General features: G+C 41.7%; 1 protein-coding gene across 1 annotated transcript; it reads right to left on the minus strand.

Moving 5' to 3' along the window:
• Window positions 1-3,639: 3,639 nt before the first annotated feature.
• Window positions 3,640-5,391, minus strand: LOC139922461 (uncharacterized). Its single transcript, XM_071912988.1, has 2 exons — window positions 5,235-5,391; window positions 3,640-4,973 (listed from the first exon to the last, which is right to left on the minus strand). Exons 1-2 carry the CDS (start codon window positions 5,389-5,391, stop codon window positions 3,640-3,642), a joined length of 1,491 nt encoding a protein of 496 aa, XP_071769089.1.
• Between the last annotated feature and the right edge of the window lie 9,898 nt (window positions 5,392-15,289).

Raw genomic sequence — 15,289 nt, forward strand, 5'->3', positions numbered from 1 at the left:
TAGAGTATGCAAAATAACCTAACTTTTTGTGTGGCAACCAGAGGGAACAGATAGCTTGTCCTTATAAGTATCGTACATGCAAGAACATATCATTCTGCAATGACACTGATCCTCAGAATTTGGGCCCATCTAATCCTTCACTCTGTCATTTGTAAGGATTTTTTATTTAATCCTGAGCCAAAGTACTCATTTGGTACAGCAGATAAATAGTCCCATTGACTTATCCAGAAGCAATCCTACATCAAGCGATTAATTGGATGAGACAATGAAGAAGTGAAATCACATTTGTTTATGGTTTTCTCCCTGGTTACATGGAATACTTCAGTCACACAGGAACATTACCTTGGATAAAACCCCAACTAACAGTCCTAATGTTAACATGTTTGCATTAGTAAAGCACTGACAAGGATTTAATGGACTTGATGGGCTACCATTCACAGCAGAAGAGACCCACATTCTGAGAAAGCATGGTGCTCAGTGGCGGTCATGAGCCCTCCCAACACAATTACTTAATGGCTTCAGCAATTACGCATATCTACGGTAGTTGCAAACATAAATGTCATTCAGTGGAAAGGAACTGAGTTATGGTTTGTTGTTGTCTGTATCAAAGCATGAGTTAGAAAGCTTTATGATATGGTAAAGGTATTCAATAAAAGCAACACAGCTGATTAAAGTTGAAACTGTACTCGTATAGATATATCAAGAGCCATTTACAGTATGCAAATGTGAATTTGAGCTGCCAAATGCAGAGATTCCATCAGTGGTCAGAGTTCAATGACTCTTCAGTCTTCAAGTGTCTGGATAATGGTCACTGTGACAGCACAGCGCTGCAATTCAAAACCTCAACTATCCATCACTGGACAATGTTTGCCACTAAAACAACATGCACACGGGACTGCATGTTCATCTGTTTGGCCCTTTGCAATTGTAAGTGATGATGAGTGATGGACAGGAGAGGATGGGTACATACTATTCACAGTGCTCCATGTGGCAGCTCGCAGTTTCACACTGGTACTGTATGTTTGTCAGCTACAGACAACGCAGGCACTTACGCACTGCCGTGGGCAAGCAAAGTGGTGTTCTGCCAGCCGACTGCGTCACGGGCACATGGGTGTCCTACGTACCACCGCGGAGTCCCTGCTACTGCATGCCTGTCTGCCTGTCCGCTGTGCATCGACAGATTGCAACAGCTTGGCACCCAAGAAAGATGCACAGACAACACAGTATGTTGGAGTCCCACTTTGAGGGTGGTGGTCTTCTTCTCAAACCTGTAGCTCTCTCTCTCGCACGTACAGCTTACACCCTAAAGGTAAATGCCTCACATTTGCTGCCCTTCAACATTACTACTATAGCACTCACAGCTTTGGGGATATTACCAGTTCACATGGGAATGCTATGCCATTTGGGACTGTCCCTGATATACTGACCTGGAATCACTCAGACAAACTCAATTTTTTAGATAAATGGCTCTCACTTGAAGATGAAAACAAAAAAAATCACAATGTCATTGACCTATACAATGTGCAGATACGTGCTTTATCATTTTAGAAGAAAGGATTCAGCGGAGGAGACACGGTGGCCATTAACTGCATTTACAAGAATGCACAGGAAATGTTGCCAATAGAAGACTTCATTGGCACAATTCTCTGAGAGAAAAGGAATTTGATAATAGACCATAATGCTGTTCAGTAATTGAGCAGAAATTACCACCCCTGTATTGTGAAAATGAATGACTGATTGAACAAAGGAATGAATGAACTGAGAAAAATCATATCATCTCATTGACATGGCAAGAAAATATCCTGTTGGAAGGGATTTGGTCTAACATGGTGTTCATCTCTACATTTAGAACGCATGAAAAGTGATCTTTGAAGTCAAGGAGCTCCGGAATCACAGCACTGAGTAATAGGGTATTCACTTTAATGTGTTTGAGTCAAAAGCCTTGTGAGTCACAGGGTAGAACTGTGATGTCTAATGTTAGGGCTACACTATGTGGTGCCACAGGTGGCCTGTTATAATGTATATTTTGGGAAGACACACACACACACACACACACACACACACACACACACTCATCATCCATATGACTGCTCTGATGGGAAGATTCAATGTTGCATGAGACAGATGGTCAGAATAAGGAAGGGAGAATAGTCATGCAGATAATTATAGACCATGCACAAGACACTTGCGCTTCCAGAAAATGTTTATTTTGTTCATAAATTTTTTTCATAAAAATAACAACATCAATATTAATTTAAAGTATTGTAGAAATTGTGTATATACAAAATCTTTACTTGAACAGTTAATATAACTTAAGGCGAGTTAAATTACTTTTTTGCAGTACCCTGACTGTTGGTGATGATTCCACCAAACTCTCACCATTGTTTTTTGCTAAAGTGAACATTTCAGCATAATCTTCAGCAAATGACACTGCGAGCCAAACTCTTTCATCTCCAAGGTAAAGTCCACAGAAACTCGCAGCAATGTGTGCTACCTGATTACTCAAAAGCAATGTTTATATGATCTGCTAGTTATTTCTAGCTTGATTAAACATACTTCTGTACATACTGTAAAATCGCATCATTGAAAAACCATACTACAACTAGTGTACATTCTGGTCCCTTTCAGATCTAGATCAGCAGTTCAAGGAAATAATTCTTATCATATCAACAATGGGATGAAGTGCGAAAATGTTTTTGATATCAAATTGTAACATTTAAAATATTGTGTTGCTAAACAATAGCCCTCCAAAACCAAAACATTGTGAATGACTTAGAATGCATTTCACTTTAAAAATGAAGCTCAAATGTGGTAAATGTAAAATATACAGTTAGCTATAAAAATACAAAGAAGTACAGTAATACAAATATATTTATTTCCCATTTATGATATATCTTTCACAATTGTAATAATTCAAACAATTGTAACACAACACAAAGACCAATGACAAAAACACTGACAGCCAAATGATAAAAAGTTAAACAAACACTAAATCTGGGCAAAGATGGACAGCTTTATGGTCAAAGCCATAAATATGTTAGCCTACATTCATGTCATAAACCTTCACTGTGGAGTGAAGGACTACCTTGACAGTGGTCGATAATCCGTTAAAAGAAAAAAGCACTGACATAAACATGCATTTTAAGAACCATTGTCCAAACCATTGCTCTAAAAATGCTAAAAGCAGAAAATAAGAATCTTAAGTGGAAATATTAATAATCTTTAAGTTTAAGTGCAATCCATCCCAGGCTCACAACGCGGATGGTTTTCTTATCGAGGTTGGAGCTGTCCAGATGAAGAGGTGCTGAACAGCAGTCATGCAATGCGCAGTGAGGTTTGGCTGTGTTGACAGTAACAGCAACAAGTCACTGTTGAGCTGTTAACCCACTTTTACAACTTATGCATCATTGCATAGAGTCAGCAGCATCAACAGCAGGCAATAGGGCCGAAGCAGATCCCTTTTTTTCCATTCTGCCCCTCCAGCATCTTGCAACATTCGCAAAACCTCTTGTTCTCAGGCTTGGACTTGCCAGTCAAACCAACTGAGACATCAACTTGTAATCAGCTGGCTTATCTTCCAAGACGGAAAGATCCTAATATTGTGTGGACACATATAGTATTCTGGGGCGTTATCACTCTTCAGATTCCCTCGGGAAGAGTGAACGGCCATGCACTGGTGGCAACCTGTGGCTTTATTTCCATTTTCTCCTTCTGTTTCAGGTGTACGCGTCCGTGTCGTTTCCTCTCGTCGCTGCGGGCGAAACGTTTGCCGCAGACGTCGCAGGAAAACGGCTTCTCTCCAGTGTGAGTCCTGGTGTGGGTGGTAAGGTGATCGCTACGGCTGAAACTGCGCAAACAGATGCGGCACTGGAAGGGTTTGTGGCCCGTGTGGATGCGAATGTGCCGGTTCAGCTCGTCCGAGCGGGAAAAGCGCCGGTCGCAGCTCTCCATGGGGCAGGTGAAGGGTTTCTCTTTGGCTGGGCCGTGAGAGGCGGCGGGGCTCTTTCTGGCCCGGGGGGGCTTCGTCACACGGGTGTAACTTTGGGCAAATGAGTCTGGCAGCAAGGAAGAATACAGGATGGAGTCTATGGTGCTCGGTAAAGCTGGTGATGTGTATAAGGAATCGCACTGATTGGACGGTTGTGGAAGTTCAACGGGGAATGTGACTGGTTTCAGGTTGGATGAGAGGCCCATCGGCGGTGGCGGGTAGTTAGTGTAGAGAGGACTGGAGTAGCTCTGAGAACAGGTGTCAGAGAAACACGGCTCCTGCTTTATACCCCCCTCCACTTTAAACTCCATATCTGGGTTGGGGCAAATTGGGGGGAATGTGTCCAAGAGTTCCTTTACATCCATTGGCTGGTCAGGGGGGAAGTCACTTGACATCGGGAAGGTTTCTGTCTGGAAGCCCGTTTCCAAACAGTCAGACTTATTGAACGTGCCCCACTCATAGCAGCTGCTTTCAAACTCGTTCTTGACCACTACAGGGAAAGACGCGGCTTCCGACTTTGGCTCAACCTTCTTCTGGTTTGGAGCTCGGGAGGAGCCGAAGCTCAGCTGTGAAGAGGCGGGGTCTTGAGTCTGGCTCCCGGCCTGGTCATCAGCGTACCTCGGGCACGTCTGGTCAGGAGAGAACCCGGGGGGAGTGGGTCCGGAGCAGGTGTAGGGTTGCCTCTTGACGCCGGGGTCTCCAAAATTGCCGTGGCTGCTTTCCATCGGCGCAGGCGACGGATAAGTTCCCCGGCCATTGCCGCTCTGTTGCACTTCTGAGATCGGTAATGTAGATATACCAACGATCTCTGTGATCATGTTGAGAAGTGTTTCGGTGCTGCACGGCGCCCCCTGAGATGCTTCAACATAGAAACTGCCGGAGTAGGCGAGGGAGGAGGGGGTGTAGGTGTCTTTTGGGCACTCGCAGGGGTTAAAAGCAAATTCCGAGTTGGAGGCTTCGGTTTTGAGGGTTACAGGGGTTCCCTCTGTTGAATTAGAAAGAGAGAAAACTTTGTCATCACAGGTGTTTCGTTTAGAGAATCAGTGCAAATTTAAACGGGCAAAGAAGCACCATTACATAAACATTCACGCCTAATCGGCACAGCAATGCCATGATAATAACTGCCTTGATATGCTCGTTAAGTGTCATCTCTTTCTGAAATACCCACATTTGGACACATTTAATTTTATCTTTCCATGCATGCACATTTTATCGCTTGTGCGGTGTTGCAATAATGCGAACTCACCGTGGCCAAACTGGGCAGGTACCCCCCGCTCTGCATCGACATACACCTCCTGGTTATCTTTTCGCACGCTATTTTCCATTCCCAGGGAAGAACTGTTGCAATTCTCAAACTGGGGGTAGAAAGAATCTTTAGCATTCAAATCCATATTGTTCAACATAATGGTGCACTTAGAAGTCCGTCTCTCCCAGGGAAATGGTACAGGGGGAAGATGCCAAACGGACGCAAATAACTGTTCTTTCAACCCCACAGATGGTTTCAACAAATCATCCAAAGTGGTGTGTCTATGTCAAAAGGTGTAAAAAGCAATTAGGTATTCCTTTTCGTCTCAGCTCCGCGGTTATTTGCTGCTGTGGATTTCACATCAGCGACTTCCCCTCTCTCTCCTTATATACACTTTGGCGGCTCCCTCGGCCCTCCTCCCCATTCATCAGCTCCAGTGAGAGGATTCCCCGCTGCGTGTAAACTTCATGCCCATACATGGAAAGAGGATGTGACGGGCTCCCCCCTCTCTCCTCCTCCTCCTCCCCCCCCCCCCCCCCTCATATTGGAGAGAGATGGAGTCTGACGTTGCAACAAGTGGCGACCAGTGTTGGGTGGTAACACGTTACAGTGAAGGTATTTCTTTTCACTGTAACCAGTAGTGTGAGGAATTACCGTTTCTCTTTCAGTAATAACACTGAAGTTACCAAATCCAAAACAATGAAGTCGCTATTATTGTTATCAACCGCGTCCTCCATCCCTCCAAATATCAGACTGAAGTTGAATTATCCCAAACTGCATATCACCATCCCCCGATTGTTTTTGGTCAGAAACGTCGTCCTCTCACATTAAACTGGCTTAGATGACAAATGGCAGAAAAGTTTACTTTCTCCGGGTGGAAATATTCGAACTGCTTTGATTTTATGAAGGGAAATGATGACAAGAACATTTGACATCAACGCTGATTGATCATCCTGATCATTAACAGGAGGGTTATCCCGATTGAGGGGATGCAGTCGGCAACGTATAGTGGTGTAATGGAAAAGTAATGTAACGAGTAATGTTACAATTAACTGCTACCAGTGAGTAATAAGTGAAGTGATGATATTATGAATAAAACGAGTAATGAATTACTTTCCGAGTCACGAGCCCAACACTGGCGGCGACTCGAGATGAAGAGCTGACCATCTGACACCTTTAGTAAGTAGTAAGTTAGGTTATTGTGTAAATAGACTTAACATATCTAGATCAAATGTGATATAGGATAAGACTTTTCATGTCATCATCTCACACAGCAACAAGAGATTTGTTTAAAGTTTGTTCATTTTCCCCATTCAATTAACAGCCGTTACGACAAAACACTATGGGAATTCTATTATATATTTTAGAGGGATGATATACATATATCACAGCAAAACTAGGCTATAAACTAGATATAATGTCCCAGGAATATTATAGTGATAGAGATTAAAAAAAAACATAAAGTACGATATGATCCTATAAACCCACTGTCACATGTTATTGTGATATTACAGTGATATCATAGGAGAGAGAAATAGCATAAAGTGTCTTATCCTTTAATTTATTATGAACTCAGTGACACTATAAGTCTCTATAGGAATATTACAGTGATTTTTCCTTAGGGGACATTTCTCAGATTCTGATTTCAGATTATGAAGGCTATAAAGGCTAAAAGGCTAAAAAGTGTCCAGTTCAAGTTCAAGATCAAAACTATAATGTCTCTAGTGGGAAATTTGGCTTGCAGCTTAAGGCATACAGCACAACCAGAATCACAATAAACCAAGAGATAAAATACAAAAACATACCTGACACATTATATGAAACAGCTGAAAGAGAAGTAGAGTTGTACTGATTTGGAATTGATTTTATTTCTAAGGTTTAGCCTAGCAGGCGGTGCCACCTGTTCTTTGTAGACCTGACAGCCGACATTCATGAGCTATGCGATTTAAGGACATGCCCATTAAAACTGTCAGTTATAGGCTAATGTAACTTTTAAAGAATGTCATTAAGTAAGACAGAGATTTTAGAGTGGAAAAACCGTGCAGGCAGACCTACAAAAACTAAGACCATATAGGAACTTTAACTTACAGGTGAAAACTGAGCAACCCGAACAAATAATAATATTTTCAACAGTCAGACTCCGCCAGATTATCTTTTAATATGTTTACAAGTGAGAACTAGCACACTGAATAAACCTATTGTCCTAAAGGTGGATATGCACAAAACCAACTTTAATGTAGTCCAGAGATTCAACTAATTCCTCGAGATTTTCACACTCTATCAGTTTAATATCTGTGTCAAACTGCATGGTCTAGATGTTTTCAGCAGTCAAACCGAACACCCCTTCCTGGTAGGTGACTGCTCAGCTTTTGTTTTCAGGTAGGCTTTTCACTTCCTCTGGTGTGGTCGCTGGAAAATGTGATCGCTTACACTATAAGGCGGGCGAGCTGCAAAGCTGTGTCCAAACGAAGCCTTGGCCTTTAAGGAATGAAGGGAGTCGATAACACCCCTGATGTGTTCAGTGGTTGAACCCAACTGTTCACATGACATTTCAACCCCCAAAGCATTTTTTTTTATTTCCAGTTTCGCATCTGTTGCTGGGTGCACTCCGTGGTCACATTTCCTATTACAAAAAGTCGATATGCTTTCATAGGATATTACGGTCTGCAGCGGACCTCTGGCACCAGTTTGAGTTTCAGGACCATGGATAGCGCCGGCGCAGCATCGAGTCTAACCAACAGGGTTACTATAATAATACATCTGGCCAAGGAACCACCAACACACAAGCCCTGCTACGCTCAATGAGTTTCTTGTGGTTCTGTATTTATGTGAGGCGCATTCTCTTGCATGAAATCAATCCCATCATCCCTCAGAGGGCAATAGGGAAATTCCAGTCACTGCTGGCACAATGATTTTGTGCTATCCCCTTAATTCTGTAGTCCATTTCTTTCTAGGTGGGAGCAGTGGTCAGCAGAATGATAATATCCCTATTGACACAACATGAGCAGTGGCCCTGTAGTTTAAGCAGCATTGTATTATATCAGCCATATGCTAAGGCTCTCCACAACTTCAGAGTTTCGCATTTGTGGGATATTTTGAGTATTTTGGCTATCTGAGATGGTGTATTCCACTGTCAACATAAAGATGGAGGCCCCAGACGATCCCTAAAAAAATCAATATTTCAGTGGTGATGAGCACTGACCTTGCCCCATAGGAGAAGAGTGGATCAAAACCATGCCAAAAAAAGCATTTCTCAACACCACTGCAGACACACCATCACCAAAGGAATTCATTTTTCTTTATTTTGATCACATCCTGTAATGATAGAGCTCAGAGCTCAGAGCATGTGCATACTATCTGAGTGGGTTTTGTTATGGACAAGATTAACTCAAAATTAGAAAATGTGTAGGCTATATGGAAATAAATGTATTGTGTCTATTTCAGCACAAATGCAAAGAGACTACTAGACCTAATAAACTGCATGCTTATGCTTTTACTAGACTATTCAAATTTTATGTTATCTCCCTCAATACCGAGGAGTGGAAAATATATCAAAGGATCTGCGAGTTGCTGCCCTGTCATCTTTTTAAGTTAGTGTATGATAATAGCATATAAGCTCTTTCATTGCGGCTTTGACATTCTCCGGAACAAATCGTTTTCACCTCAGATGTGCACTCTAATTCTAGGCCCAGAGATGTTTAGCTTTGAGGAACTGCCTCCAAGTAATCCAGAGTCTATTAAAACCAATCTGATCACACAGAGTTCAGATCACGAGATGCTGTTATGATAACTGCAGTGTGGCTGTAACCTCTCTCCTCCATAAAATGCCACGGCACAGGACTAAGTAATGGATTTATGTAATGTTAGCACTTACTGACATTACAGCGCTGGGGTAACTCCATACCTGTAAAAGTTAAATGAAAACCTTTGTTGTATTCCATTGCATTTAAGCACTATGAGCAAAAATGCTCTTGTTTCTTAGGGAACAGCATGGCAGCTTGAGACAGAATGTAGAGCGACACAAAGCTGCTTCCATGTTTTAACAAGGATATTGACTTCAAAAGAGGTTCAAAGTGTTGGCTATGCCAAGAAGATGAAACATTGCTATAATGAAAGGATATCTAGACACTTCTACTCAATGGATAATTTCAGTAAAGCACAAGTGGAACATGTATTAATATAGTCCTGGACTAAAATATTTCATGTCTTTCTAATTAGCCAAGGTATTCGTTTGACCTGCTACAGAAAGGTAACAAAGCAAACGGTGCTTTACCCTGAAATACATCAATTTGTGCAAACAATAGCCATGAATGATGATGATTATTTTTATTTTACAAATTTGTTAAGAATTGCACCTAAGCACGTCCTTCATTGAGCGTCAGTTTTATTAATTTATTTATTTAAGCAAACTAGAACTGCTTGATCCTGAAGAGACATTTCCAAATTAAGAAAGTTGCAAATGCACATATGGCACTCCTATCGATGCAATGCACTAATCTTCCTGTACAGCAACTACAAGGGCAGTTTGAAATATAAAGTCTGTATTTTGCAAGCTAGTTTAGTTTGCAAATGCCCTAATATATTAAATGTCCTTAATAACTATAGACCAATTTCATACTTTAATCCTCAAAGGTACTTTTTATTTTCTGTCTTTTTGGAGATAAATTTGAAGATTGTGGCATCAAAGCAACTCCTGGATGTGGTGGAAAGAAACAACTTTTAAGATTCAGGAAATGGGCTGATATCTCTGGGACTGGCTCCCATTTAAACTGTCAAACAGAACATTTTCAGTTTAATGGTTGATTATATTGTTGATTATTTTTCTTCTGCTTTATATAGAAACGCCTAATGTTACTTTAATTACTGGAATAAATACTTTGTGCCTGAGGGAAGGCTCTATTCTTGGGCCAGTAGTGTTTCCTTCATATATGTTATCCCTTGGCCATGGGACACCCAGGCTCACCCATCCACCAGGCTTGGGAGTGGAGCTTGCAGGTGAGCGCCTGGTGTGTGGGTGACCCTCGAGGCTTGGTTGGACACGGCCTGAAGAAACAGTACGGAGCCGATGCCTTGTGGGCTCACCACCCACAAGATCAAGGACAGGGGTCGTGACTTTTTTCATGACTATTATTTATGAAAGGAGCTGCTATGCCGACAATACTCAGCTAAACAATCCAACTACGTTGTCAGTGTTACATAGCTGGTGTCAAGGACTGGATGTTCCAAAATTTTCTTTCAACAAAATTCAGACAAAACTTATTCATGACAATATTTCTATCCTTGGCTGCTGTAATGCTCTGTCTCAATCCACCAGCGTGGAAAATCATGGCGCATGATTTTGCAGAACTGTGCAGTCAAGTTATTGATGAAAACCAAACGCACATCGATGGATCATTTTACCCCTATTTTAGCTTCTCTGCACTGGTTTGGTTTGTTAGTTTTAGAATTGATTTTAAGATGTTTACTTAGACTCAGATGAGTCTAGCCGCCGACTTCATCTCAGATTTTTTAACCCCTTATGAGCTTGTGAGATCCTCAGGTAGGACCAGTCTGGGCTAAAGTCTGGGCCAGAAACCAAAGGTGACCAAAGGCCATTTGCTGTTTGTCTATTTACATTTTTGTTGTTCTTTTAGGTATTAATTATTTTTTTGTTTTGTTTTTTTTGTCTGTAAAGAACATTGTAACTCCGCTTTGATAAGTGCTATACAAATTAAGCCAAAAGCAGATAAGCAGAGGACTTTCACCCCTGCTATTAAGAATCAATATCCAATTTCAACCATGGATTTTTCAATTGGAATTCCAAAGTTTTGTGATCAGTCAACTCCATGCTTTTTGATTTTCTCAACCCTTGTTGATACAGACTCTCAAGAGTGTAGGTGTTGACATGTCAACTATTTTGGTGTTGATTCTCCATCCCCAGTATAAAAGACAATACTTTATATTTCTTACTTCAAAATAATAGATCTCTTTCGTGATTTACAGTAGCACCTCAAAGTCTCAATACCTTGGCATTTTGTCAACTAACCATGCATCCCACACTGTATGAGAGTAAATAATAGAAGAACCTGATCCATACCAGGAAACCCACTGAGATGCAGAGGCTGTCGTTGATGTTTGAAAAAATCACTTCAAACCTACCATGATCTGGAGGGTTTATGCAGGAAACGGCTACAAATGTGGGTGAAATAAAAAATAAATAAAAAAAGCTTTGCCTAATAAATGTTACCACAATTTGGAAAAAAAAAACTCTCTGTTGTCAGCTGCCTGTGATTAAAAGAATATAATCTTTTTATATTTATGATAAGAGAATATAGTCCATTGGTGGCATATATTGTTTACAAACCTTTTTGGATCATCTTTTGCATCTTTTGGATTGAAGAAAATAACATATGTATAGATATGGGAACTAACATTAATTATTGAGGTGCCTTTATAAGCAATCATATGGTAATGAAATGCAAATACATAACACTGCACATGCATTTACATTCAGCCTCAAGAACTGTGGTGCACTTTCGGCTAATGCCATTTTAACTTCCCGGATGCACAGCAGATTTTTGGAGCAACCCTACGAAAGCCGGGGTGGTACAAGAGTCGGAGAAATCCATCTGCCTCCCCCAAATCACATTCTGACAACATGTCTCACATTCAAATCTCCCCCCAAGGCGTCAGATGAGGGAACATCTTCAATCTAAACCTGGATACAATAGAGCTTGTAAGACACCGCAAAAATGGATTGGGAGTGCTAACACCACAGAAACCTCTGCCGGAAACACGACTTTCTATAAATACAAGGTACTCGCCTCAGCTGCCAAGTTCGTTATTTTCTCCCTCTCTCCCTCTCTCCCTCTCTCCCTCTCTCTCTCATGTTGGGCCATACATGGTTATATATACCACATCATCATTCAAACACTGGGCAATTGAAAGAAAAATAGAACAAGTAAGAAAAAGACAGGGAGCGGAAGCGTGGTTCTGCTTTTGAAGGAACATCTCTCTCTCTCTCCCTCCGAGAGTGGGAGTGGGTTAGGGAAGCCCGGTACCAGGCCCCGATGCTGCTGTTGGTGTGGCAGGTTTCCCGTGTGTTCCAAAAATACTTCCGCACTCGCCCACTTCGGTCCCCAGCCGCCTGTACTCTTTGGTTCTACAATAGGGATAGGTTAGAATCATATTCAGCTCTCCAATCGTGATTGCGGAATGCCCCAGTGTTTCTTCAACCGTGCCCCCAGACTCCCCCACACGCGCTGCACCAGCATGGCTCCCACCTTGCCCTCTTCTCTGCAGGATCCATGCTCAACAGTACTCTGACAGATCAACTCTTGGGCCCGATCCAGCTACCTGCTGTTACCTAACGGCTTGCAGATTTTCATGATAAATCCATGAAATGTAACACTGAAATAATACACGCTGTCCTATTTTGTTTTATTTTCTTTTAAATATAATACACAGTGTTGTTGCCTGCTGCTTCAAAAGATGACTTTGGATTTATACAATAGAACGCTCTCAGTCCGAGATGATTGATGGTGTGGTAGGTAATAGTTATTACACTGTCAAAAATGCAAATATCTAGGTTATTTGCTTGGCCAGATGCAGCAACAATCCCCTTAAGATGTACGCTCAATAACACCTTCCACACAAAATCATTATCACACAACATGGGACTAATTGCATGTACGTTTGACCACAAGTTAATAAGTGAAATTCTAGTCTAAAATTCATCTCAGCCAAATATTCTGCACCCATATTGAATTCTGTCTGGTGCACATATTCTTACCCAGTGACAGCACAATGTAATATCTGTGGAAAGATATGAATGTTGATAATTAGCAATCATTGTTTCCATCACTGCTTTGATGCACAGTCATCACGAGGAGATGCAATACAAACAGATTCAAACAAATGGCTTACAGCAGACATGTGAGGAAACAGATGAAGAATGTTAAGAGCTTGCAGCTAACAAAAGTAACTATGGAAACGGCCAGCTCTACATTGCACTAGCTTCCACAGCTCTCTCCAGAAATAAAAACTGTTGGGCTAAGAGCGAATCAGGTAAAGACAAAAGATCCCGGGTGAACCTATTTATAGTGTGCCTTACATAACATACACATAGACCTATGTTGGTTGAGGCAAGTTGGGTGCTCAACGGCAAGCTTCTGGGGGGCAAAAAGCGGGATGCACAGGATCGCAGACGGTGGACGATAGATGCTGGAGGATATTTTATAGAAAGATGTAAAGTATAAACAGCAGTTAAACCGGTGTGGATGATGATGCTGCTGATGATGACAGCTGAAGCGAAGAGAGGGAGGAAGGCATGCTGTTTTGATGTCAGGGAGGACAAACACTATGACTGTGTCTTGCGATATTCAAGGGTCCCCTGGGAGGGCAGTGATGTCAATGCTGGAGTTCCACCAACAACAAGCGGCGGTTCACATTAACATGTAGCGAGCTAATGAAAGTTGATAGTGAACAAAACATTAGACAGTTCATAGCCATGGGGTTCAATGAATAGAAAGACTCAAATGTGTATGTCACATGTTGCATGAGCTCATAGAGAGCTTGCCAAAAGCCTTGTCTATTTGTCTGGGAGGGCAAAAAAGTGGCGTCAGCAGAGAACGAGATCCCCCCCCACATTATCGTTTAACCTCGGGACAAAACTTCTGACATCTCCCCGCAGACGATGAGAATATACAAGCCCACATATGCATAGAGAACCTGTGTGGAAAGCAGGCGCAATGCATGAACAGTGATTTCCTAGAAATACAGCCTGCCACCATATCTTATATCCAAATGGAGCCATTAGCATAATTATCCACTTATACTGCTTTAATTCTCAGCAGCTCTCTATTGTAAGTAAAATGATAGCTGAGCTGTATTCAAAAAGGCTCTTTTCCACTCACAAATGCCTTATTAATTAGCTCCCTCTAGCATAAGTTCCCAGTAATTACATTCCACAGAGCACTCGGTGCTAGTGGGGGCTATTTCCAGCAATATTAGACAACTTTATGATTACTCTGCTGAGATTTCCACCCTCTTTATTTCAATATTGAGCAGTGGCCATTTGGACACTGTATTCACTGTATTCACTGTGTATTCCCTGCACTCACTGCCCAATTAATTGGCACTGGACAGTCACAAAATATTCTATATATCGAAGCTCTGATAAGGTTGAGATAATATGCAAATGAATACTCCCCTGACTCATCTGTTTATTATGCAGTCACATTAGTTAGCTCTGATGCTGTTTGGCTATTATCCCATTTCACTGTGAGAAAAGGGTCCTGGGTGAGGGGGATGGATTGCGCAGTGAGTGCTTTAGTCACACAGATTGTCCGCACTCTTCAAAGGAATAAATGCATTTTTTGACTGTAGTTGCATTGAGGGGATGTGGAATCCATTTCCTCTGAGAGAAACAGCAAAAGGCAGAGGATATGGCTCATCTGTGTCCAAATCCCTTGATAGTGCGCTTTGCGTTAACAGGTCAAAGGGTCAAGTGATGAGCTTGTGTCTCCCACGACTAAGCCCAAAGGCAATGATTGCACATTGATACATCATCCACTGGTAAATAGCTTCAGAGATCTAAACTCACCACAGTTCAGTTAAACAAATGTCTGGCAAAGTTTCTGAGAGAAACATGCGCAAAGATATGCTTTACACCTTGAAATAAGCGCGCTGATTTTTTCAGGAATTTACTTACACAGTCCGTGCAAGATGCCAGATGCTATTAATAATTTCCAATATCCGCCATCTTGATGAATACAGTAACAGTCTTGACCATAGCTTCTGATAAATGTAGTGAAACTGCCAATCTGTGGCTTCACAGCCTGACTGCTGCTCTGCTTACTGATAGAAGCACTATTTTTAGCCATGCAACCTTACTGCACCATCCGAAGCCTTCAACGACACAACTGCACATCTAGCCTATTCAAAGGATTCATAAAAGACAAGGGGTTGGAACCCAGTGATCGTGCACACACACTGAGAGCCAACATCAGTGCTCTCACCACCCAGACGTTTTTTATTTAGTGTCAAAGTATTAATAAGAACATTGCTACTGTATG

Source organism: Centroberyx gerrardi, chromosome 3 (genome assembly GCF_048128805.1).
Source record: "Centroberyx gerrardi isolate f3 chromosome 3, fCenGer3.hap1.cur.20231027, whole genome shotgun sequence".
In the NCBI taxonomy this organism is placed as follows: domain Eukaryota; kingdom Metazoa; phylum Chordata; class Actinopteri; order Beryciformes; family Berycidae; genus Centroberyx; species Centroberyx gerrardi.

Excerpts from the sequence above, each read along its gene's own strand:
- LOC139922461 (XM_071912988.1), bottom strand. The coding sequence starts at position 5,391 with ATGTTGAACAATATGGATTTGAATGCTAAAGATTCTTTCTACCCCCAG. Across the intron at positions 4,974-5,234 it reads ACCTGCCCAGTTTGGCCACG|AGGGAACCCCTGTAACCCTC; the intron begins GTGAGTTCGCAT and ends CTAATTCAACAG.